Source organism: Colossoma macropomum, unplaced genomic scaffold (assembly GCF_904425465.1).
Source record: "Colossoma macropomum unplaced genomic scaffold, Colossoma_macropomum, whole genome shotgun sequence".
NCBI lineage: Eukaryota > Metazoa > Chordata > Actinopteri > Characiformes > Serrasalmidae > Colossoma > Colossoma macropomum.
In genome coordinates, this window is record NW_023494803.1 from 36749148 (window position 1) to 36776595 (window position 27448).

The 27448-nt window shown below is 38.4% G+C and overlaps 1 protein-coding gene across 4 annotated transcripts in view; it reads right to left on the reverse strand.

Annotated features, from left to right (window-relative positions):
• The window catches only part of nrxn3a (neurexin 3a), a 485766-nt gene that overhangs the window by 16663 nt on the left and 441655 nt on the right, over positions 1-27448 (reverse strand). For 3 of the 4 annotated variants that reach the window (XM_036592585.1, XM_036592589.1, XM_036592586.1), the window contains one exon: positions 669-756. In XM_036592585.1, coding sequence (XP_036448478.1) covers positions 669-756 — 88 coding nt within the window. The remainder of the gene's footprint in view (positions 1-668; positions 757-27448) is intronic. The other variant, XM_036592587.1, reaches the window with a different exon arrangement.

Genomic DNA, 27448 nt, shown 5'->3' on the forward strand with positions numbered 1-27448 from the left:
AATGAAATCGAACGAAAATTCGTACACAGAAATTCGATGATATCTGTTCTCTATTAAAAATGCTTAACTTAAGCCTCAAAAAATGAAGGAATCAAATTAAATCCCAAACACTACTTCCATCACAAGTACTCTTCTACATATCACACTGTAAGTTGGCTGAAAGCAAATTTCAAGAGAAATCTCAAAATGTATCATGGACCAAAATGCAATCCGTCATCACATTGCAAAAAACCTCTGAATATGATACATTTTGAAGCATCAATGCAGAGAACATGTCACGTCTCCATACTAATTTTGTACTTGTGCCCTGGTAAGGAGCGGGTAAGACAAAATTAGCAGTAAATGTGAGCATGTTAACCACTTCGGAAAACCCCATGGGCAAGTGTAGCTCATAACCGATGTAGTTTAAGGGGAAAATGATTCTGTGATCAGTTAACACTTTGACTACTGAGTGGAACTGGTCAGCATTAGAAGAAATAGGCTTATGCTTTAATGACTATGTGTGTCAACATGCTTGGCTTCTTTATTTTATTTTTATTTATTTATTTATTTTGGTAGACAGAAAGTTACACTTTATCTATCCATGGGGGGGCGGCGATGCTTTGAGGATCTAATCCTCTGTTGCAAATGAAAGACCACCACATAGGAGCAAGCAGAATTAAACTGACCTAGCCCACCTGCATGTTCGAGGTTGCACTCCTCCAAGTCCTCATCGTCGCTGGAGCACTCGGCGGACGTGCCCATGTCATCTGTGCTCTTTAGTTTATCCAGCCATGTCAAAAACACAAAGAAACACATACAAAAAAAGGAAAATCAGTTTGATTATTAGTAGAAAATATTAGACGATATTTCTAATATTTCTCAATATGCGACTGTTGAATATTATAAGATTATCTCAGACATTTTTAGATGCAAACCATCTCATGGACCTGCTTGTAACTCACTCACTCATGTTAAGCAGCTTCTCCACAAGGGGGCACTACTAGCACTCAAATGATACTTCATAAGAGTGCTTCACATCACTGACACTATATTACTGTTTTAATTAATTTTATATAGTGCGATTATCCAATGAAAATACTTTTGCTCATTCCAAAGCTTTATTTCAAGATGATTTCACTCAACAAGAGATCGTTTTCTGCAGTGTGGTCTATGCTCATTCTTCAATGAAAAAAGTGCTACCTTGGCCACTTAAATCCTCTTAAATGTAGTCATAACATTGTATTTTGTCGACACAATACACAGCTTTGTTACGTCACATTCTTTATATTCTTTTTTTAAATACATGCAACGAGTGTTGAGAATTTGTTTTATTAATGGAGAAATGTAAATTACACATGAGACATTGACAGTGTTTTTAGTTGGTTTCATGTTTTTAACTCGTTTTAAGTAACTTTATCTAGTAAAATGATCTTTTTTTTAAAAAAATTGTCAAGAAATATGAAACAGTAGAAATAAAAAATAAGGAAGAAATCATGTGTCGATTTCTAACATATAATTTACTCCTCTCTGCTTTCAATGTAATTTCTCAACACTGTTATTGAATATTTTGCTCTTAATAAGTTAAAATTACTTAAAATTAGTAAAAATGTCTAAAAATGGGTTGAATAATGTAATTTACATAATATTCCAACAACAAGAAAACGAGAATTTATTGACTAGATTTAAGATGATTACATTACAGCTCATAATCAAATCAATCAGTGTGATCACGAGTTTAATTTTCCTTTTCACTTTTATTAAATAATAATTCATGACAGCATCTCCTGCAGCACTCTCAGCCGGAGGAGCTGCTGTTCATCTGGGGGTTTATGTGAAAGATTGCGGACCCCAATCATTTCAGAGGAGTCACCTCCATCCTGCCCCTTCAATAGTTTGCATGGATTTTCATTACTGTACATCACTGCTATTGAGTGGAGTGTGTGAATGCAGCGCTGCAGTCAGAGATTATCTGTGCGCCTGCATCGCCCCCACTTCTGATTTATCCCCCCACACTCGCGCCAGCCAATGCAGAGCGCTCGTTTTTCACACCCTGAGCTTGGCATGTCTTTATTAGGAGCAGATTAGAATGCAGGATAAAATAAACACTGTCATACAGCAGGTTCATGAAATTATAAATAACACAAGGAGTAATGGAGAGCACTCTCATCTGTGAAGGCACAGAACCATAAATATGATTGGGTTTGACGGACTAATAAAATGCCCCCTTCCAACACACACACACACATTTTCTTAGTGGACTTGGCCAAGGAAGAGATTTTCCTCCCACTTTGGTCTGAGGATGAAAAAAGTTGTGCGATAAAAATGCATTCAAATGCACATCAGTGAGACGGCAGGCAGGGTGGCTTTCCACGCTGGAGTACTGTGGAATATTGCTCTAAGTAAATATAAAATTATTCATTGAATTTATATTTAGTGTGGCAAACGCCTCATCTTGCGGCTGAAAGAGGGGAAGATCACAGATGCAAAAAGCAATGAGAAAAGTAATTGACTGATTCCAGAGAAAATTTGAAATGATCTCGGGTTTCCCCCGCTGAATGACAGAGGAGTGTCCAAAATCATAAACAACTAAGAGCCAGGCCCACAATTGTTACTCAGTGTTAAATGCTGCAGATGCACACTGTCTTGCACATGAAGAGACGCAGAAAGATTTCAGTATTGTGTAACTGCTAAAAACAAAGAAAATAAATAAAAGAACTGAAGTTTAAAATAATTAAGCACAGTAAAAACCTACACATGCTTGTCTTCACATTCCTCATTTTGAGAACTTTCTTGGCCAACTGTTATATCTCCTGCTCAATGTGCGTTTGAGTATTAGATCTTCAGGCTATGTGCGTGACACAACTGGTTGCCATGCAACATATCAACAATCTGATTGCCACTCGACGAAATAAATTTCGTCCCACAAGAGAGAGCATAGTGAGCAAGGTAAGCATCAGTTTGATATACACCGATCAGGCATAACATTATGATTTGTTTATGCGTTCATTGTCCATTTTATCAGCTCCACTTACTACATAGGTGCACTTTGTAGTTCTACAGTTACAGACTGTAGTCCATCTGTTTCTCTGCATGCTTTGTTAGCCCCCTTTTACCCTGTTCTTCAGTGGTCAGGACCCCCATGGACCCTCACAGAGCAGGTACTATTTGGGTGGTGGATCATTCTCAGCACTGCAGTAAGACTGATGTGGTGGTGGTGTGTTAGTGTGTGTTGTGCTGGTACGAGTGGATCAGACACAGCAGTGCTGCTGGAGTGGAAAGCAGTCCACTCACTGTCCACTCTATTAGACACTCCTACATGGTCTGTGAGGGTCCATGGGGGTCCTGACCACTGACCAGGGTGAAAGGGGGCTAACAAAATGTGTTAGTGTTCTCCTCCAAGCTTGTTGAGCTGTTGTGTTAGCAGAGGTTTTAAAAAGAAGCAGCAGTGCTTCACATGGAGGAAGCAAGTGTTAGCCTTCACCCTCCTAGCGCTGGTGGTCTCGTGTGATAGAGGGAGATCTAGCATTTGCATATGACTACAATGTATACAATGTATAATGTACAACAAACATGTTAAGTACCAAAAAACAGTCAAGTATTACTTTGAAAAAGGAAATATCTTGGTGTTTACAGTTGGCAAAGTCTGACAAACTCTGATTTGATGCAATTAATTAGGCTCTGGATTTTAAGTGGGAGGGTGAAAAGTAGGGGTTCTGTTTGTAATGGTGATAATTGTGAATGTGTGAAAATTCAGCTTGCCTATTGGCTTGTTAAAAGGGGAAAAAAGCAAAAGAAAAAAAACTCTCCAAGGCAAGTGGCCCCACAGGCTCTGCATTTTTAATGGCCAAAATACACACAGGTAAATTCCTGTGTGAAAATCCAGCAAATGTCAACACCGCATGTGTCTCCTCTGTGTGTTCCTCATACGATTAGTGAAATGTGAGTGGCGCAGTGGTGAGTTGTATTATGTCACTCTGTAATCACTTATTGATACTTTTGTTGGGAAGGAGAAAATGGCCTAATCCAGGCATTAACAATGGCAGAGTATGTTTCTGCAGTGCATACGCTTTTAACATTCATCTCTGCAGAGGGGCTTAATCGCGTCTCCCCTCTCTTAAAACCCGGCCTGACAGTGACGGGAACTTAATATTGAACTCCTGCGAGATTAGCGCTTTTTTATATGCTTCCCAAAGCCTTGAGAGTGTAATGCTTCATGGTGTCCGACAGATAAGCAAATCCGCCTAAATCCTTTCAATTTATTTTCAGTCTTGAAGAAATTATGCATTATTTAAAGCACAAACGATTTGCAGCCCTAAATCAAGATTCTTCCATTTATTGATTTCGCTGGGTATTTCTTGATAAAGTTGACCAGGCCTTCTGCTCCCTCAGTGTCTTTTAGCTCTGCATCAATTGGTACATCCTTGTGTGCAGATAGAGTAAATCTATATAGTATTAATCCAATCAGTCTGCGCTGGCTGAAGTGGTTCCTTTCGGCATTCACAACTCTAGCGGATTCACACCTGCCGTCAGCATTGAGGTGGTGAACAAAGCGACTCTGGGGGTGGCCGAGGTTGACCACTGGCCTGGTGAGATGAAGTGCATTGAAATCTGATGACACCTTGCTCCAGAAAATGGAAGCAGCTTGAGTTTGGTCAGTAGTTCCACTGAACATAGACGTAGCATTGCTTTCTTTCAGGATTAAAGTGGAGGATAGCTAGCCTGCTTGCTAATCTGTTGATAATAGAAAGATCGTCTAAAGAAAAAATACAGTAAACAGACACATATTATAGATACGTCCAAAAATAAGAACAGAGCTACAAGGCACTGCAGCGGATGCAGGGAAAAGCCCGAGCAGGTAAAGAAGCGTAGAGAAGCTGCTAACTCTGCGCTCCTGATCCTTTGAAGGGCCAGAGACTGCAATCCCACTGAGATAAGCTCATTGTGACCGTCATCAAGGAGGCTGCATGAAAAGCTGGCCACTCTGCGAAAAAGGAAAAAAATGCACTTTGCTGAATTATCCTGAGTCTATTTTGTGCATAGCGATGTGAGATGGCTGTCCTTGAGGTAACTGGCCTGCACTGTGAGAGCAAAGTAGAGAGGGCACAAAGGAAGATTGCTCTCTTTGGGGCTGTAGTCATGAACTGGTTTACACTGGGGTGAAATGCAGCTATCACAGGGCATCGAAGCCAAGGTATAAAAACTGTGATTTGGCGGAGATCAGGCAGTTTGGCTGGGTTCTGGGCTCGGGATCGGAAAAAACCTAAAAAAAAACCAAAAAAACAAAAAAACAAAAAAGCCCCCAGCAGACCGCGGCTGTGCGGCTCACTTCAGGCGTTCCTGGCGGCCCCAGCAGAAAGGGATGGTATTTTGGGCCTGTCACATTGTGGATGGCGTTGGTTAGCATTCAGCTCTTTGCCTTGAGCCCTGCACTGCCTATGCAAATCTGCTTAATCAATGCAGGATATTTACTGTGGCTCTGCTGAGAGATAACTGACAGGCTGGCCGAGCAGTGCCAGGAAATATTAGCGTCCTACTGTGTGCAGGAGGCAGGAGGGAGCTCTGGAGTGATGGAGCAGAAGAGGGGCAGCATCTCAATTAGAGGGATTTAACTACTCTGGCAACCCTCAGGATCCACATGAGAGGGGGGGGGGTTTGAGAGGAAAGTCACTCAAGCTCAACTGTATAGTTTGCGCTCAAAGCAACTCCATAAAAAAGGTCAAACAAGGTGCCAACTTGTATGGGAAAACTGCTTGAATGCGTCTGTAAAAAACTGAGTCGAAATCTGGTTTTACTGCCCTTTATCATCTACTACAAAACGCTACATTTTGCTGACTGCTGACCTTGAAAAACGCAGCCAAAATAAAGCCCTCTGCATGCATTTCCCCCAGTAAATAGGTTCAGCTATTGACATGTGCTGGAAGGAGGACATGGCTGGCAGAGCAGACTTCTCATTATTTTTCCATGTAGCAGCTGTTGACTGGAGCAACGAATCGGTCAGAAGGCAGACAGAATGACGGCAGACGGTTGGGATCCAAAGTGAAATGTCAAAGAAATATGGATGCAAAGATCTCGCCGTGAGAGACATCTTCAGTGTAAACAATGATGCAGGTTAGTCTTACAGTGGAAGCTGGTCATTTATTCTGATATACAGACACTAACAGGCTGAAAACCTGAAATGGGCAAATCAACAATAAATTAGTTATGTTCTAAAATCCAACACTATTATAAAGGAAGTCTGTAGTATTACAGTGTAAAGACATCAAATACACTGGCAGTCAATAAGAGCTTCTCACATGCAGGTAAGTCACAACTGTTTTTGATGTTTTTATCCTGTCTGTTTAAAGGGGAATTCCACCGATTTTTCAAAATTTCTGTACAATTCAGTGTAAAGTATAAAGAAAGTCATTCAGAGTGGTTTGGTGTGAAACTGTTTGCAGAGGAACTTATAGACTCAGACTTCTTTACAGTGGTACTGATAAGAAACAGGGGTCAGGATGTGTACAACACAAATGTGCCATTTTATTTACTATCCAATCGCTATTTTTAAGTTTTTATATGTAATGCTGATTATGGTAAAATAGTGAAAAATGTGAAAATAGGTTTTCTTTGGGGACTATTTAGCCTTCTTGTATACTTCCACCATGAGTGAATAAAAATAAACTGATTAAAATACTTTATCCTGAAACTATCATAAAACAACGTCTCAGCCATCAGGCAGCATATTTATAACCATTTCATGTAATAACTTTCTGTGAGGGAGCTTTTAGAGGTGGACGTCTGGTTCCTATGTGAACGATTCTGACTCCGGAGGTTTCTGTAGTACTGAGAGATTCACACCAAACCACTCTGACTTTGTTTACATCTTAACCATATTATTATGCAGAAGATTTGAAAAATTGGTGGAGTTCCCCTTTAAAAGAAGAAAACCACCACAAGTGCCAAATATTCAAACAAGACAAAAGGCAAGATGGTTCATTAAGTGAAATTCTTAAACTTTAGGAAAGTATCACAAAGCAGCGTGAGGTTGTGTTCGAGACTGGAGGAGCTACAACATGCTGATAAACACTACGCTGTCAATTAGGATTGCTTCAAGCAGTAGCGGTGCTAGAAATGCCAGGAAAACAGGAGGAAAAAAACGGAAACTCAAGAGTTGGGTAATGTAATCTGACATGGTCTGCTAGGTCACCTTTGTGCTCTGAATAAGCTGTTTTATATGCTGCCATGTTTTTTACTTTATTTATTTATTTTTTTGTATTTCCTAAAGTTTTATAATGATTTATTAACAGAATTGCTTACCACACTTTCCTCCCTGCTGTCCAGATTATCCACAGTGGTTGAATGTTTCAATAATCACCAATGAATCCTGTGCTCATAATATATTATGACTGCATTTATAAATGTTATACATAACCCCTTATAATTCTGTAAAAGCCTGCATAAACAAAGTATTCATAATTCCAGGCATAAGACTTATGTCTATTTTATACATATTAAAATATCTGTCCAGAAGAACACTGTAAACACTGATGTTGTGATGCACTACAACACAGTTTCTCTTATAGATTGTGTTAAAATATATCTTTTTCATATAATGTCACTGCAGCATGCTACAGTGTTGAAATAAGAATATAAATGCTTGTTTATTTATTTTTTAACAATCAACTGTATTATTGATTATTATTTATTTATTTACTGTTCACTGTATATAGAACAGAACACATAACTGCGTACTCTAACAGTACGTAACATACCGTATATATATTGTATTTATAGTATTGTGTATATATAAATGTATATATCATTCATAGTTATATTTATAATTTTGTATATACTGTTCATATAGTTATATATTTCATAGACACATCATATTTATGCCTGTTATTGCACATTTGTCTGTTTTGCACTATTGCTACTATTTGCACTTCTGGTAGATGCTAACTGTATTTCGTTGCCTTGTAGTTGTACTGAGCAATGGCAAAAAAGTTGAATCCATCCATCCAGCCATCCATCCAATAGAGTAATTTTAGTGCTTCATAAGGTATTATGCATTGAAATGAAATTTCCTTAACATTTAAAAGCCATTAAAAACTCACTTCACTAAAAGCCTGTGATAACGTCATATAATACTATATGATATTTTATATACAGTTATAGGGAATTACAACATTAGTATGTAGTATGTAATGAACAGATATTACACTGTATTACAAAACCTGATTTTATGAAGTCATATACTGCTGCTTTATAATGTGTTATGCATGTATTCATAACTCATCAGGAGCAATTATACAGGCTTATGCCAGGCATTGTAAAGGCATTTGGTATAATGCACTGTTAACGCATTTATAAGGCATAGTGAATAAAGGAGTCATAAGTGTTACTGATTTTTCTTTTCCTTTTCCCAATGCAGCCCCACAAATTCTCAAGGTTTTTTTTTGTTTTTATTTATTTATTTATTTTTATTTTTTTTAAGTGTGCCTAAATTTCACTCAGTGTACTGTGTGGCATCTTGCTTTGTCTTGTCACAATATCCGTCCTTTTTTGTGCTTTTCCTCCTCTAAGTGAACAGACAGGATAAAAACACATTAAAAACAGTTGCTAAACATCAGTATGTGACATACGTGCATGTGAGCAACTTTTTTTGACAGCCAGCATATATAAAAACATCTCTTTAATGCATGGCTGTATTTTTAAAAGCTATACAGTGTGTGCTGAGTGACGGGAACATTTGTGTGCGCAGCAAATAGCTCCGCAAGCACCGCGCTCGCGACCCCACGACCTCAAAATTAGGCATTTCTATTGAGTCGTTCTTTTCCATTTGGCTTGTCTCGCCAAGTAATTTAATTGAGGTCAGAGAGCCTCTTTTGTGCAATGCAGAGCATTTAAACTAAAATTAGTGCTATATGCACACGCAGGAAGCCTTAAACCCATTAACACAGAAAGCCTATTATTGAGTTGACAACATCACAACTAAACCTGCTATTTAACTTGTCTCCTCAAATCGGGGGGAAAAAAGCCAGAAAACTAAGTACTTTTCCCATTTCCATTAAAGTGAATGAAAATTTCAGACCTGTTTTTAAGACCACTTTCTAGCCTTTTCTAATAAGGCACTGCAGTAGGAAATAGGCTGAGTGCTTAAGTTTGACCTGCTTATGAAGAAAGTCCTCACGGTGAATAAACGACTGTCTCTGCCTGGCATTAAATATCATGAGTTTATCCTGTGGCGGCTGAAAGTGCTTGCCGATAGACATTGCGCGGGCTGTGAAATTAATTTTGAAATGTTTGCAAAACACTTAACGTTCTTGAACTGAAGCAACAAATATTTACAAATACAATATCTGAGCAGAGCTCAGCTCAAACGGCACATACATCAAGCATGTCCTCAGCCGGAAAGCCCGCGGATGTACATCACACAGATATAGCACCCCCGAATGTGATTTACAGTGAAGACAGCGGTTGAATCATTCATTTCACAGCAGCCCCCACTCCTAATCGATTATACAGCACCAAGGAAAGTGCTGACAGTGGAATAATCTAAGAGATTTAAGAAGTTCCTCGTGTCATGTTTTTATGCCCCTCCTGATTTAAGGTGTGGGGATGGTCAATGCGTTTGAAGATGTATAGATTAACTGTGAATTACACAGGACAGAGGTTAAAAACACCCATGTAATATTTAACTTCTTCCCAAGGGACTTATTAAGCATGTCTCGTGAAAAGGTGTCACCGTATTAGCGGGGCTCCTAATGGAAGACACTGCGGCTAAACTGTATTATTGTAATTGATTTAATGAATTATTAATCCTCTGGAGTATCAAAACTTTCTCTCAGGTGTTTGCAGATAACGTCACGTTCACGGATAATTAAAAGGGTAATCCATCTTTTATTTGAACAATTTCTGTATAATTCAGTGTTAGATGTGAACAAAAAAAGTGGTTTAATGTGAAAGGATTCACTGTAGAGAAGCTTGCCAACTTGCCAACAAACATTTCTTTACAGTGGTGGTGACAGGAACCAGGGGTTGCAATGTCTACAACACAAATATAGCCATTTTATTTACTATGCAAAACCACCAGTGAACCTACATGTGTCTTCTGGGTTTTTAATACAGGGTGATTCAAAAAAGATTCGTCTGATTTCACATCGACATCTTTTTACAAGCGTGAGGCGCCTAGGAACCAATCACATACCAATTGAAAGAGGGGGTCATAGAGTTTATGACTGTCACCAGAAGATGGCCCCCTTGTGTCTGTGAGGAGATGAGACCCCTGGGCAGAAAGCGTTTTGTGTTCTCCACTTCAATAAGAGTGAATCAGTCATAACTGTGCAGCGTGATTTTCGTCTGCAGTGAACCTCCAACAGCTCAGAGCGTTCGTCGTTGGTTCCACAGCACTGGATGATCTCTGAAATCGCACTGAAAGAGCCGTGAGTGCAGCGACACCCGACATGCTCAATCCAGTATGGGGTGAATTTGACTATGGTGTTGATGTTGTCTGTACAGCTGGAGGAGGTTCATATTGAGCACTTGTAAAATTACATAATAAACTTTATGCTCATTTAAATTTACAGTTTACTGCATTGTTCTGTAATGATTTACAAGTGAAATAAATCATTTTGAAATTGGATAAATCATTTTGAATCACACTGTATATTGGATATTGATTATGGTAAAAAAAAGTTTTCTATTTTGCATTACAATGCCCTGCTTGTACCCCTAAGTCAAAAGTTCCTAAAACTATCATAGGACAATGTGTTCAGGCATCAGGCAGCATATTTGTTACCATGACCTGTAATAACTTTCTATAAGGGAGCTTTAAGAGGTATTAAACATTTCAGACATGATTCCTGTCACCACCACTGTGAACAAGTTTCTCTAGAATGGAGCATTTCACATCAACCCACTCTGAATGACTTTGTATACATAATTACGATTTAATTACAAAACTTGTTGAATTTCCTTTTGAAAGTGATGGTGTTTGTTTGGCAACACATCAAGTATAAACTTTTCTTTCTTTCTTTCTTTGTTGTTAATTTCAATTAATATTTTGACAGAAAATCAAATCTCCACTGCTGTCTTTAAGTTTGATTGATAACATTTCACTTGAGGTCTTGGGAAATGACAATCTGTATTACACTGCCCATCAAAACTTTTCCAGAAGTTTCTAATAAATGAGCATACTTTGTCACTTTGCAATAACATAAAATATTAAGGACTAAACAAGTTTATTTTGAGCAAAATAATATCACTGGTGTAAATATCATTGGTGTAAATATAGTTTTGACACCAATTAAAGCCATTATTTGAACAGTAATGAAATACCCCACACATTTTATCCCCTTGTTGTGAAGTCAGTATTCAGACCTTTCAGGTGTTTAAGCTTCTGTTGAGCAACATGAGTTTTAATTTTAGCTATTTTATATTAAAGTCAAGGGGAAATCATAATGCATAATGCTCCCATACCATGACAGTGATGGTAGCTGGGGGGAAGGGAAACATGATATTATTGGTTATTTTCATTTGTCCCCGCCCACTGCTGCATGGTGACATAATCAGTGTTACTTTGTGGTTACATTTCAATTAAAGATCACAGGAAAAATGTCTTATAAATGATGTAAATTGTGCTTATTATGCACAGAAACATGGAGTAACAAGGAAAACGAAGGTCAATTTAGATTTCAGGTTAATTATAACATAACAGGGATTTTTCTAAAAGTCTCCGCAACAATAAAACATTTCAGAAGGTGGCCAACTTTTGACAGTGCAAAACACAAACTTTCTACTATTTCCTTTGAGTTCTCGTTCTTTACAAAGCATAAAATGGAATTTACTGTTCTATATTCATCCATAGGAGTGCACTGTCCCTAATGCCTGCCTTTGCCCTCAAATCCATGCTCCTCAAGTCCAACTGCGACGCATGTATGACTAATTAAAATAATGAGACCCTGGCTCTTTGGATGATGTTGTGATGCCATCTCCAATTATTAAGATAAGATTTCAATCAGCCATGTAATTAAGACATCTCTCCGGCTGTGCTCTTTGGGATCGTGTCGAATGATTTAACGGAGCTTCAAACACGAGGCCAAACAGAGAGGCGAACTTTCAGTGGCTCTCTTCAGGAGATAATAATCTCTCCCCTCCCTGCTGTATGAGCGGCTGATGCTATCGTGTCCATCTCTGACAGGATGAAGAGCGAGCAGCTTGTCTTACACGCCAAATCAATAACGTGGGAGAAGATCTGTTTCAAAAAGACTGGAACTGTCCCTCTGCCATCTCTGTCTTCTGCCATTTCATCTCACACAGCGGTCTCCAGCAGCCATGTGTGTGATGCTGTGTTGCATTTAAACAGCCTCTTGCAGTAGGCTTTTCTCTCTTAAAGCGATAGTTTGGTGAAAAAGCTAATTCAGAATTCGATTCAGAACGTCGATAAGCCAAGACGTTTTGTGTCTGAAGTTTGCTTTGTTCATTTTGCACTGAAGGCTAAAGTAGCTAAAAAGTAATTAGCATTGTGCTAATTGCATCCCTAAATCATCATACACTTCCCTTAAACCATGTCGAGCTGATAAGTAATCTCAAACAGACTTGCTTTGTGCATTCTGACACTGTGTTATCTAAAAAATTGAACAATAGTAGTAGCTATCTTGAAGCTCTAGGATACTAGAGCTGACCTGAACAGCATTTGATAGGCTTTGAATACTTGTTGGTGTTTCCAAATGAATACTCTGATGCTCTTTCTCAAAATCACCCTTAAAAACAATAATATTTACGTTTCATAATTCAGCATCACTTAGCTGCTGCATCTCAAAATCTATCCAGTAGGCAGCATTGGTGTAATAATACATTTATACCAGCATTTATGCAAAAATGAACTGAAATCAGTCGTGATGTTAGTCATGTTGCCTACTAAGCAGCACTCAGATAAGGATCATTATAGTTGTACATTTGAGATGATTCATCAAACTTGTCGTGCCTCCATGGTGGAGATGGGGACTACAGTCAGCGACTCAGATTCAAGTTTCAAGTCAGTCAGCATGTGAGTCCACGTCATTGATTGGAGTTCCCATCTCTGCCATGGAGACACAACAGGTTTATTGACTCAGACTCACCCATAACTGACGTGACTTGAGACTCAAGACTAAACACTCGTGGAATTTCTGTCAAAACACAAACTGATCAAATTATGACCACCATCCACTTAATGTGGTAAACCTTTGGTTCCCAACCTTACCGGTGTGACTTTGCGTGTCAGTTTTGCTACAGTATGTGCAAATCATTACTGCAGTGCTGTTCTGCCACAGATCACAGTGGTGTCCTGTGTGATAAGCCTTCAAAAATGACCCTGTCATTATAGAAAAACCTTCAGTCTGATGGACAGAACGATGCACAACATATAGTGAATGTGCACACAAATGATTACAAAAGGTTCTTCAAGGGTTCCTTAGCAAAGAAAATGGTTCTGTATAGAATCATGAACATTCAAAGAACCCTTTCCATGATTGGAAATAGGAATGGGTAAAACAGTGGTTAATCTAAAAAATCTAATTTTTAATCTAATCCAAAAAAATGTTTTCTTAGGCCTTACATCACCCTGCATGTACCTCTTAGGCATTAATACAAAAATATGCTTTAGGCTAAAACATTATCACAATGTTGAATCAGGCAACCTATTTATAACATTTGTAGAAATTTGTATAATGTTTACAATTTCATAATTTTTTATGAGGGAGCTTCTACAGGCATTGTTCCTATCACCACCACTGTAAACAATTATGACTCTAAGTTTCTCTTGTATAGAGCATTTCACACCAAACCACTCTGAATGGCTTTGCTTACATCACAATGATTTAGTTATACAGGAGTTTTCAAGACTGATACAATTCCCATTTAACACTTGCTTTTTTTGCTTTAAGGCTTATGGGTCTGTTGTTGTAGGACTGCACAAGCCACAAAACAAAATCAGCAGAGGTTAAGCTCTAAATGTCTGCTGAATTCACAGAAGTGAAAGATTTGAATATTTAATGACTGATTTTGATGCTGAATACCACACTCAGACCTGGTGGGGTCTCACAGTGTGGCTGTGGTTGTTTACTGAGTATGCGAAGAGGGAAATAAGTCTCTCAGACCAAATAAATGACCTCCCTAACTGAGCTGTCTGCAATTCAGGTGCTGTATCGTAGAAGAGGTACTAGCTGCATTCAGATGCAATAGCCTGAAGGGACGAAAGCGTCTGGAGACTACAGTTACACACCCTGAGTAGCCGCTCGTGTTTGCTGTGGAACAATACATCTTTGGAACACATTACATACTAGCGTCTCTCCAAAAAGGGCCCGCAGCAAAAATGCGGTGCGGAGCACTTTGTTCCCCTTCTCACTTTTAAGATACAGTAGTAGGTGTGTGCTTCGCGCCAAAATCTAATTGCTAGCAGGCTGCAATGCACGAGGCGCCGTTCAACAGCCACCATTCATCTTACTGTTCGAAAGGAAATGGTTCTGGGCCTTGATCTTTAATCATTCCCGTGGCCACAAGTGCAAGGTCACCGGGGACCTCGTGACTAACAGTCAGATGGAGCGCTCCCCATTGTGCCCCCCGAGCTAAAATTAGAAAGCAATACGCAGTTTGTTTCAATTACAGATTCAAATCTGAAGCGGCGTCTTTTATTACTGCGCGGCCGTTCAATTCGAGTTGCGGGCATGAAAAAGGCCGAGAGATAAAGAGGCCCTCTCTCTCTCAGTCACGGCTCTGGAGAGAGCAAGACAGTGAAGGAGATGGAGATAGAGAAGGAGGACAAGAACATTACCCGCATATCAGGTTTATGCACTGCGTGCCACTCTCCAGCCTGACTTTATTACACATACAAAAACCTTGACATCGCCAGATGAGAAACCTCACCTCTCTTCTGTGAGCAGATGGACATCTAGAGAGTATTACACATTAGGGGAAAATTCTGACATAAGAGACCACTGCACGTACAGTCAACTTTAAATGTCTCCCCCGCCACTTTATCTGTCACTGCGTGACTCAGATCCAGGAGAGAATAAAGCGTGAATTGGAAATGCTGGCTCGTCTGATTACACCTAATACACAAACGTTCAGCCGACTTTTCTTATTGGAAAGCTGTGGAGTGAAGTACCGAGCTATTGTGCCTACGTCTCTCTTCGTAAGGAGAAACACATCCACAGCTCCAGAGCACAGCACAGCCTATTGCTTTTTTTTTTTTTTAATGAAAAAAGGGCCAACAGTTTGCGGCTGCACTGCTTCAGCATAAGCAGAAATTTGGGCTCTGGTCCAATTGTGGATGTTGACTTATTAAGTTAAAATAAGTTAACGCATCCTATGTAGAGAGCATACTTCTGCACATTTTAATGCACAATTATTAATAGCTGAAATGTAACATTTTGGGGAAAAAAATAAAACAAAAAGCCCCCTGAGTTAATACACTCCTTAAAACGTCAGTGTGAATGGGCGGGGCTACACTGCTGTATGTTGAATAGGTGAATATATGTAAATAAGTTGGCTTTGTGACAGACACAAAAACTTTTTTCAGCCTAGTTTCCATATATGGAATGAATGGACTGGAGAGTGAATGGTACATTTTCAAACTTTACCAATGTCTATATATTATTCAAAGTCCTTTATTTTCAAAACGTGAGGAATATTTGGTTATTTAACCAAATGGTGATGATGGTTCTCTAAAGCGAACACGCCTTTAAGATTTTCTTTAGTCAGCTCAGTTAGCAGTAAACTCCAACCTGACCCTGAGAGTGGGCTCTGGAAAATAAGGGGAAATAATAATATTTATCACTTCAAAAATCAATAAAGCATTTAATTTGACCAGGGGCACCTAAACTTTTGCATATATCTTTGAAAGGTGGATACACAATGTTGCTTTAGTAAAGTAATACATTTTATATTCATATGAACTGATAACAGAAAGTTAGTTAATTTCTGTATTTAGTCAGCTGAGGGATTTTCTCTTTTAATTTTAATTGAGTTTTCTCTGTAATTTAGAGTGGAGACACATCTGAAAGATAAATATGCCATGTGGAGTGTTGGATGAAAAATGAGTGAAAATGCGGAAGATACGGTTTCATCATACGATGCTGATTTGAATGGGTTTGGTTCATGTTGTGTATTTCATAGTTAAGCAACACTTTGTACAGGACATTTTGTACACTCAGGTCTTTAGAATGCTGAACAATACTCAGACATGACTCCTGTTTTAAATGCCACTCTAAATACATGTATATATTTTAGTTGTTGTTTCTTCCACAGTACTGTGGAAGTAAGAGACCATCCTCATTTGTTGAGTTTCCAGTCACATTAAGCCATTAAGCACAAGGTATTCATTTTTAGGAGATATTTCTGAGGAGATTAGATATAAGATACTCCACATGCATATGGACGAGGAACGTCAGAGTAAAATAAGGGAAAATCAGCTTCCAAAACTGTTTAAAAATGATTTAAAGATACAGAGAAAATGGGATTCCTAACAACTGTACAGGACCTATTAGACCCCTATCAAATAAACAGCATTTAAAGCTTTCATCTTTGAGAGAGAGGAGAAAATCAAGCTGCTTCAGATCTGAAAACATCCACAGGTGTTTCTGTCCATCCTTCCACTGTGAGAAGACGACTCAGCGCTATGGGTCTGAAAGGATGTGTAGCTGTCAAGAAGCCCTTACTGAGAAAAGGAGACGGACACATCAAACAAAGAAGCTGAACAATGGACTGGACCAGTCCAGACCTCAACATCAATGAATGTCTGTGGGATTACTTGGACTGTGAAAAGCAGAAAATGCAACGAAACTTGCGAAACTTTACACAAGAACACACATTCTTAGCTTTTAATGGATGTTCACGTAAAAAGATCTGAGTAAGTTTGGACAATTTCTAATAGTCCACTCATCACAAAATCTGTGAAGGGGAGCTAGCATTTTCAAATTGAATAAAAAAAAAAACAAAAAGACAAAAAATGGAGGTAGAAGGTTTTGTCTCTACAGAGACAATAAGACTGCACTCTCAGTTATATCCCATCCATCCATCCATCATCTAAACCGCTTATCCTTCTGGGTCGCGGTGGGGTGCTGGAGCCTATCCCAGCTGTCACTGGGCGGAAGGCAGGATACACCCTGGACAGGTCGCCAGTCCATCACAGGGCCAGTTATATCCCTTCTTACCATAAAGAGAAAAGTTAATAAAAGAGTGATAACTGTTGCTTTTAACTATAATTGACCATCCTGGCCTGATACACTGATAGAAAAATCACAGCTTCCAATAATATAAACCCAGTTTTGTTGCAGGTACGTGTATAAAATATTTCTATTGTGATGCTACTACACTGTGTGCAGAAAGAACAAGAGCTAAAGATGATTTTAAACTGACTGAGAAAGCTATACATCAATAATGAAATTATAATAGTATTACCAAGAAAGCCTCATATTTGATGATCAAATTACGAGGCAGACAATTTATCAAGAAATCATCGAAATAAATAATTATAGTATATTATTTAGCATTTAATAAGAAATGCTGCATATAACATCTTAACAGTATATATATATATATATATAAAAAAAAACCATCTTAATAGTATAGCGTTTAAATTATTACTGAATAAATTTACAACCATTAATATGATGCGTTATTCCAAACTTTTGATAGTGTTCCAGTAAAGTGACATTTGCATTTGTGTACCTAACTCTGTGATGCTGGTTCTCTAAAGCAAACATGCCTTTAGGATTTTCCTTAGTCAGCTCAGTTAGCAGTTAACTCCGACCTGACCCTGAGAGTGGGCTCTGCAAATAAACGGGGAAAGAAACTTCACATTTCAGTTTACTGCCGGGACTTTGAGATTGGACTCGCTTCATCTAACCACGCGGCTCCATGCTAGCGCTCCTCTAACTCCTCTAACTCAGGCCTGTTTAGCTGTGGAAGCCACACATTTCAATAAATCAGGAGCAGCGTCTCTTAAGGTTAGCAATGTCTGCTCATTCTTAATATCCCTCCACCCACGTGGGTTGTCAGCACCTTCTGAAACGTATCAGTCCTCAGCACCGCGGCCGCTTTCTGCTGCGTCCTGACTCCATATAATTGGATTCTAAACACAACTCTGGAGAAATATTAGTCTTTATTGTGACAGTGCAGTAACTCCTTTTGCTGACAGACTTTTTCTGTCTCTGTGGGTTCACACTGTTAACCCATGAACTGTTTGCTCAGATGTTGAGAAAAGTATACGGCTTCTGAAGAAGCGCGTGCACATATGCATGGCAGCGTTTTTTCTATTGTAAGCCCTGTTGAGTCATATAATTTGTTTATCTGTTTTATGGAGCTGATACACTGTAAAAATGATTTGATGTTTTACAGTAACTTGGTTGCCTTAAAATTGTAAGTAAATTGAACATCAAATAATAACAATAACCTGTGTTTTACATTCGGTTAAATAAATTATTAGATGTTCAATGAAAATTTTAACCAAGTTACTTTAAGTTTAAAAGATGAAATCATTTTTTGCAGATTATTTGATTTTTAGGGGTATGGTATTGCAAAATTCCAAGATATTGTTATAATTTTAATAATAACAATTAGGCATATGTAATGATTGTTACTGGTATCAGCAGTTAATTGCTTAAAACAAATTAATTATCTGGAATTGGCTGATCATTTAAACCAGTATTTGATGACATCTGTATTATGCTTTGGAAGAGCAGAACACTTGGGCGACATTGGGTGGGTTGCTGCGCAAAACGGTCTGGATTGTAAACATTTTACTGCATTTGTAACCCTACAGAGGTAAATGTTTTAATTCTCAGTAACAGTCATCCAGGTAGATATCGTCCCAATATCTACGCTTTATGTATCAGATATCGGCATCGGCCCACCCCTCCCAGTTCAGTGCATCCTTAATAATAATAATAATAATAATAATAAGTCTCATGGAACGTAAACCAATCCTTATGCCGTCACTCAAAAGCGTGCTACCTTTGCTACCTTTCACACTACTAGGTTGTTAATTTAATCTACCCAAACAAACTATTATGAACTGGCTGCTCCTGGTGTGAACAATTAGGAGAATCGAGGCATGGAGGCTTGATTAAATCCAGGAGAACCGTGTTGTTTCTATGAGGAATAATGTGTCAATAAGGAAGTAATTTCGCAGAGTTTGTTTTCTCCACATGCATTCCTGTGCAATAACACAGCGAGAGCTACAGCTGCTGCTGTGTGGGGAACATTCATGGCGGCTGATGACTGGCTGCTGTATTAACCTTATACGTGCCTTACGCATTTATTGTCAGTGTCCACAAAATCCCCCCTAGCGCTTCTGCTCACTGTCCAGTTTATGAGCTTCACCTCCCATATAGGTTGTATAAACTCTTTAAAAGTGCCACATAGGGTTCTTTGAACTATGTCATAGAAGAACCACTTTTGGTTCCCTAAAGAACCATGTTTGAAAAGGGATTAGTAAGTGTGAAGAAGTGTTTAAAGGTTTGAAGAACCTTCATATATTGTAACTGAATGTATACCAGTTTCAGGGTTCGTCCTAGAACCTTGGAGGTTTAAAAAGGTTTCCACACTCGCACATCTCATTTACAAATATGGTTCTCTAAAGGACTGTCCACTGAAAGGTTCTTTAGGGTACCCAAAATGCTTCAGGGAAATAACCTTTTGTGGTAGCTTTATTTTACGTCTACAATTACAGACTATAGTCCATCTGCTGACATGCTTTGTTAAGTTTGTGCGCCGCCTGCTACCCCATTCATCATTGGTGGTGGTTGTTCAGGTATTGCAGGGTGGTGGATCATTGTCAGCACAGCAGCAACTCTGACAGCGTAGTGTTTGAGTGGCCCACCACCCAAAAACATCCAGACAAGAGTGGACAGAAGCTGACCATTAATGAAGTGCTACAGGATGGCTAACACACACTGAGCATCAACATATTAGTTTTGAACTGCACACCAGCAAAATGCACAGGAAAAAATGCCATCTTGGCAAGTAAAATTGTCTTAATCTAGTCAAAATATCCAATAATCAAATAACGCTGTGCAAAATGTAAATAAAAATAGAATGCAATGATGTGCAAATCACTTAAACCCTATATTTAATTGAAAATGGTACAAAGACATCATGTCAAATGTTGACACAGAGAAATTTTATTGTTTTTTGAAAAAATATACCTATTTTGAATTTGATGAATTTTCAGACAGAGGCAACAAAAGACTGGTACAGTTGTGTACTGCTAAGAAAAACACCTGGTGGAACATCTCTAATTGCAGATCACTGCATTCTGTATATGATATTACCTGATGTTATATGATTATTTAACTTATTTCTTGATTTTTCTTTGCTTGTTTGAGATCAGTTTAGGTAGTGAAAGTGTCTTACTCCACTGACAGATTTTTAATATGAAGACATAAAGCAGATAATATTGCATTTTTCAAGAAATAAAAAAGCCAAGTCATCTGCCAGTAGAATAAGACCTTTTAACTAGATAGAATGACAAGTTAAACAATCTTAAAATGTGAAACACTTGATGTTCTGACTAGATTTAAGATGATTTAACTTGCCAGGATATCATTTTTTGCAGTGTAGAGCTACACGTAGGAGTTTCTTATAAAGTGCACAAGCAGTGTCGTTCAAGGTGCAACTGTCTGAATCTGCATGATCACACTGGGCTACTTATTCAGAGCACTCATGAACTCACGTAATGCATGGTAATAAACTGTTGTGGAACTTCTTAAGGCCATCAAGCTTTTTCAAAAATTTCAGGTCTCTTACTAAAATAGCATTTCCAAGTAAATCTTAATTGGTTTACTTTTTTATTCAAACTTCATAATATTATTGTTACTGAAAGGTATTTGTTTAAAACCTGTATGAAGTGGTAACTCTTCATTATGAATGGACAGCATTTATAAGCCCTTATTTGCTTTTACTGCTGATCTGTTTTAATCTATTAAACGTTTCTGGCACTGAGATCCCATCATGTTCTTATATTCTCTTCAAAGAAGGTGCCCAAACATTACGCTGTCAGTCATTATCTCTCTTCATGTTCAGCACCACATCACTCAGACTTTGTTCACAGCTCCAGCAATTAAAGCACTCGAGACAAAATGGCTGAATGATGGCCATTTTGCTGGACAAACTAATTGCATCATCATCCTATAATGCGGCCCCGACTGACAGTCATTTAATCACATAGCACTTAATAATACCTTCATATTTGTCATTAATACAGTCTTTATTGTGCTGGTTAGGCTATCAATTCTTTTCATGACAATGAATGAAGTAAAGAGAAGGACAAAAGCAGCTAATAGACTGATGACAGTCCCTCAGACTACTAAAGAGGTCAGACTGATTGAAATGAAACGACTGCCCTGAATACAGATTGTCCCATTGCTGCAAATGTTAAAGCTTATGCAGCTCCATTAACTTTAACGACATCAGTTATACATCTGCCCAGGAGGAAAGAAAAACATACACAACTCTATCACTACCTCTCACATCTGACGTCTAATTTCAGCGAAAAAGACTAAAAACTAGCATGTACTGAAGAACCAGGCACCCTCCCCTTCTGAGAATTAGACTGGACCTATGAAAATATTATATTAGATATTTTATATATATATATATATATATATATATATATATATGTAAAACAAAATCATCCCCCTGCCACCCCCTTTCCTTCCCATAAGGATGAATATCATCTAATACGTCTACTATCAATACTTTAATTCCATATACATTTAAGATTTACACAAAAAGTTGCCTTTAATGTACAAAACATACCAAAGAACAGTCATTATATGGTTACAATTTGTGTTTATTTACAGAGTTTAACATATTGGAAAAAAATTAACATGAAATATAAAATGTGCCACATTTTCACATGCCACATTTTATGCTTGATTTATGTTTTCCTATATGCTAAATTCAGCAAATAAATTGGAATTTGTCTACTTAGTGTTCCTAAGTACCACTCCACCACCCCCTTTACAGTCTTTTAACAATCCTTTTCACCACTGCCTATGATGAATATAAATGTACTGTATCTTCTTCTTTAAATGAATATAATTCTACTCTTGAATGTCACCCCTAAGAATCCTTAAATCAATAATTAATGTACACGACAGGTCACTGTGGACTCAAAGTGGTCAGGATGTGCAGAATTTCTGCATAATCGTTAAGATGTAAGTCATTCAGAGTGGTTTCAGGTAAAAAGCTTCTCTCTAGAGAAATGTACCAAGTCAGAATTGTTCACAGTGGTGGTGATGGGAACCAGACGTCTGAGGAGTTTAATGCCTCTAAAAGCTCCCTCACAGCAAGTTACTGCATGATGATAGTTTTGAAAAAAGGATTTGACCTATTTTTTTTTTCTTTTTAAATACATGCAAGGTGGAGGGTGAGGGCACTGTAAGGCAGAAAAGTCCCCAGAGAATGCTAATAGTTTTAGCACTATTTAACCATTCTCAAAAAATAAAATTACATATAAAAACTTTTTTTTAATCTTGTGTATCCTCCTTATAACATTGAAACATTTCCACATCTAAACATCTAATATTTCCTCCTTCTAATCTTTGAAATGTTGTGCATCATTTATTATTTTTTCAGTTCATTTTTGTTTTGCCTTTAAAAAAACAAAACATGAATTATTCACAGTTGTGATGGGAACCAGGCGTCTGAATAGTTTAGTGGCTCTAAAAGTTCCATTATTGCATGAAATTGTTACAAATACACTGCCTGATGATGCATGATGACTGGTATGAGAAAAGATTTTAGCCTACATGTACTGATGGTGGAGGGGTACGATAAGGACACTGTAAGGTAAAATAGGCCCCAAAGGGAACTTTTTTTTTCAGATTTATGACTATTTTACCATCACCGACATTACATATAAAAATCTAGAAGGCACATGTAGGTTAAGTGGTGGTTTTGGATGGTAAAAAAAAAGTGGCTATATTTGTGTTGTAGACATTGTGACCCCTGGTTCCTATCACCACCACTTTAAAGAAATTCAAGTCTGTAAGTTTCTCTACAATATCTCAACCTCTGAATTGTGCAGAAATTTTAGAAAATTAGAAAAATCTGAATTCCTCCTAAACAGCGGGTAAAGTTGGAGCAAGTTAACTCATTAAATCCAATGAAATCTGCCTCGCTGCCTGTAATCCCTATGAATTCTTCTCTTACATATGAAATCAGCTTGCCAGAGTGGATGTTCTCACTGTTCCTACTTTCTGAACCATAACATCAGACTGCAGCTAGATTTAATTCCCTTCAGATTTCCCTGCACAGTTCCTGAAAATACTCATTCTTAAAATGTTTATTTTTCGCTCTGAAAGCCATCACCAGGGGATGCACGTCAGATGACTAGTCCTATTTTTCAAAATAAATAAAGAAATAAATAAATCTCCATAGAACTGCACTGGTTGAGATCAGTAAAACCAGTACATCTCTCTCTCTCCTCTGCACTCTTGATCTTAATTAAGCTGAAAACATCGGAGAGGCCTTGTTCCCATTCGGATGTGAAACAGCAGTGAAAATGATATATAAATAGACCCATCCCCCCGAACTCTCTCTCCCAACATAATACATGGGATTGCAGTGCACAATTAAATTACTTCCCCAACTGTAACAGGCAGCTTGTTTACTGATCCTGTTTGCACAAATTAAGATGGGAAAGCAAACATGACCGGCAGCGTGTTGACCTACCAGACTGCTAAGTCTTAATGAGAATCCCCCTGCCAATTCCACTGAAGCACTGCGCGAGCCTCCGTACAGGCCGACAGAGAGAGGGAGAGGGAGAGAGACAGAGAGAAAGACAGAGAGAGAGAGAAACAGAGAGAGATGGGGGGAGAGAGAGAGAAGCAGCCACTGTGAAACTCTCTCTTAATCCTCACTTTAAGAATGCTGCTGATACCACATCACCTTTATATATAGCACTACACACATATGCTATCCTCATATCCCAGCATGCCATGGCAGGGAAAAATAGCTTTAACAGTCAGTGTTCTAGCAATAGGAGTAATCCAGGATGTAGTTCATCAAAATATTGCTTTTGTTCAGTATGTACAGTGCTGTGCAACAGTCCAGAGTCCACGCTTCATTTATTTAATTTCCAGTCAAAGCTGAATGAATAAGTATATCTCTGCTGTCGGAACAAAACCTCGTTTTCTCCAAAATGGTAACTTTACAGGAGAAGGAAAAAACCTACTTTACTTTAAATGTAAGTCAATAGAACCAAATTTTTTTCCAAGTCATTTGGGTCATTTATTTTGGTCCATTCATCATGAAACATACACAAAATATAAAGGGCAACGGGCATTTTCAAATTATGTCAAAAACAGAAAATGACAAAAATGGAGATATGAGGTTTTGTTCCAACAGCAGCAACATGTAATTTGTTTTCAGGAGATCTTTCTAAAGATTTTTTTATGTCTTAGATTAGACATAAAAAAAAATCTACTTGCATAAGGAAAAGGAAAAACAGAAAATGAGTTAAAAACATAGGAGTTTCCAAAAACTGGCCTGGTTGACCACCAAAACTGTCAGATAAACAGCACTGAAAGCTTTCGTCTTTGAGAGAGAGGAGAAAATCAAGCTGCTGCAGATCTGAAAAAATCTACAGATGTTTCTGTCCATCGTTGCTCTGTGAAAAGACAACGCAGCGCTGTGGGTCTGAATGGTTTGGGACTACCAACCATGAGAAGCGGAAAATGCAACCAACTTCTAAGACTGAACTTCGGAGGTGTGGAAAAATATCCCTACAGATTTCTTTGTAAAGCAGATTGCAAGTCTCTTGAAATGAATGGAAGCTGTAATAAAGGTAGAGTGACACAGTAAATACTGAAAAGTGTAAAACTGCATTTAATTTTTGAGGCTTCTGTGTGTGTTTCTGTTAAATGTTTTCTAAAAAATAAATAACTTGTACTAAATGGCTGTTTTCGATTACATGAAATAAATGAAAGGTGGTCTCTGACTTTTGCACAGTGCTGCATGTTACCAAATGGTTCAATTTATAGTCCCTTTTCCAAAAAAAGTAGCCTAAGAGGAACAGTAACACTCATTCCATGTGTATCTGAACACTGCTTACATTAGCTAGAAGGAAAATGATCTCATAAAGAGCTGTGTTTTGCGTATTAGTGTGGGAGGAGGGCTTGAGAGATCAAGAAAAATGCTAAAAGTGATAGTGGGTGCGTGATCATCCCTCGTCAAATTTTTAAATGCTTGTACAAATGACGCAAGCGCGGTGAGTCACCGAATTAACCAGAATAAATCCCTCACACTTACAGACACAGTAATGCGAATGCTATTAATTTGGACAACCAGATTCCGTGGCTTTTCTATAGCTTGGAACAATAAGTCAACCTTGTTTTCCTGGGTTTCAGACTGCGTCACTGGCCATTGTTTGTGTCTCTGGTGTGTAGCTCTGGGCAGCGGCACACATTCTCATGTCTGCAGCATTTGCATGTCGTTTGCCTGTTGTGCTCAGACTGGAATGTGGGGAGATGCTCGACTGAGCACCTACAGTTCATAGCAAGAGTCAGACACGGTCAACTTCAGAGCCTGAGCTAGTGGAAATTTCCATTTTCTATGCTTCAGCTGGTCCTATACTCAAATATAAAGGTTCCTAAAAGGTTCTTGGCTTGGATGTACAGTTCTTGGAAAAGAACTCTCATTACCATATGTGGAGGCTCTATGTACATTAATATCTCATATAAAAAATTGTTCTAGTGTGTTTTTTTTTGTTTTGTTTTTTTTTCTTACACTGTATTTTTCTCCCCAATTTAGTCTTACTAATTCACTCTCGCTACTTAGGTCTTTATCACATTTCTGAGAGGGTAAAAACCATTACATGCTTCCTCCTCCGATACATGTGAAGCACCACCACAGCCTTTTTGAACTGCTTGCTGTTAATGCAATGCCACTAGAGAGCTCAACGCGCTTGGAGGAGGACACTAATTGCGAAGTAATGGGGGGAGGGGTGAATGCCTATTCATCCCACCCAGAAAGAGTGAGGCCAATTATAAGTCTGAACACCCCACTAAAGTTACGGTTTGTTTGTTTTCTAAATTAAAATACCTCCAGTGAAAGTACCTCCAATACCTAAACAACGCCTACAGAGAACAAACTTAAATTTTAAATATGGCATTTTTCTGTAAATTTCAGTGCACAATTTCTATTCATTTGATGAGTTTAACATATTGCTAAAAAGAACTCGCAATCTCCAAACGACAGGGCCAACACTCACAGCTAAGCTTCTTTAAAGAAGCATGGCCTGAAAGATTCTCGATGAAACCAAATGTGGATCTTCTATAGCATCACTCTTAAGATGCATTAGTGGTTCCATTTGGCAGCTTTATTTTTGCAATACATTAAAAATGCAATCGTGAACCTTTTGTGTGACGAAGTTAAAGACTGGCCTGTGTTATTCTGATCACAGTTATTTACATCTGTTGGAGCCTTGATTTATCAAAGCACCCTAAAAACACGTTTTGAATTTGTCAAGACGTTCACGGAAAATATTTTGTTTTGTTTGAGGACTAATTAGCTTATTGCAGCTTTCAGCAAAATCAGCCAATATCATGAAACGGTGAACACATGGACAACGAAAACACATTTATACTTGTGTTAAATGGGGTGAAGAACTGTTTCTGACCACCTCCTAATGTACGTCTGATCATAATCTACTTGCAGTGCGTCCTGTGGTCGTTTACACCTGGCATTTCATGCAGTCATGTTAACCGAAGATGTGAACAGGCTGATAGTGGGGTCCAAAAAGCTGAAACCACATTGAAAAAAAAATGTTTTTTTTTCTTTTCATTTAAACCTAGAAACGCACAAATAATAAAAATCAAAACAAAGAAAAGTTATGACGAGTAAAATAAAGATGAAAGATTCTGCACTGCTTCTAAGATACTATTCATTCACTAGTCCATTTGACCATTTGTACAGAAAAAGTCAGACAGTTCTCAGTCTTGAGACTTCAGTTGTCTGCTTGTTTGGAGTGAAAACCTGCAGTCACACCAACCCTTTGCGGATGAGACTGAACACTCCTGATGTATGGCATCCTTTAGAGAACCATTTCTGGCCCCTTTACTTCCAGTACTGTATAAGCACACTTCTGTGTCCCCTCAAGCAGTCAAAACAAACTGGTAGTTCACAAGTTAAAAGATCAGGGCAGAGTGTCCGGTAACAAGCCTGTCTCTTAATAAAACCACTCACTATCTGGGTTTCTGCTGACCCCGGGGTCGGAAAAGAGCCGTCATCTGTCAGATGTTCACAACCTGTCGAGAGATGACATGGCCCAGCGACAACAAATCTGCCCTGAGAAAAATGTGCTGGAGAGGCGACAGCGCAGTGCAGTAATGACAACACATTTAATCAACAGTGTTGTCTTGTAGGATTAAGAGAAATTACTTAGTAATTAAGCAGTGATTTCCAGGTAAAAGAGCTAATCAACATTCTAATTAAACCCGCA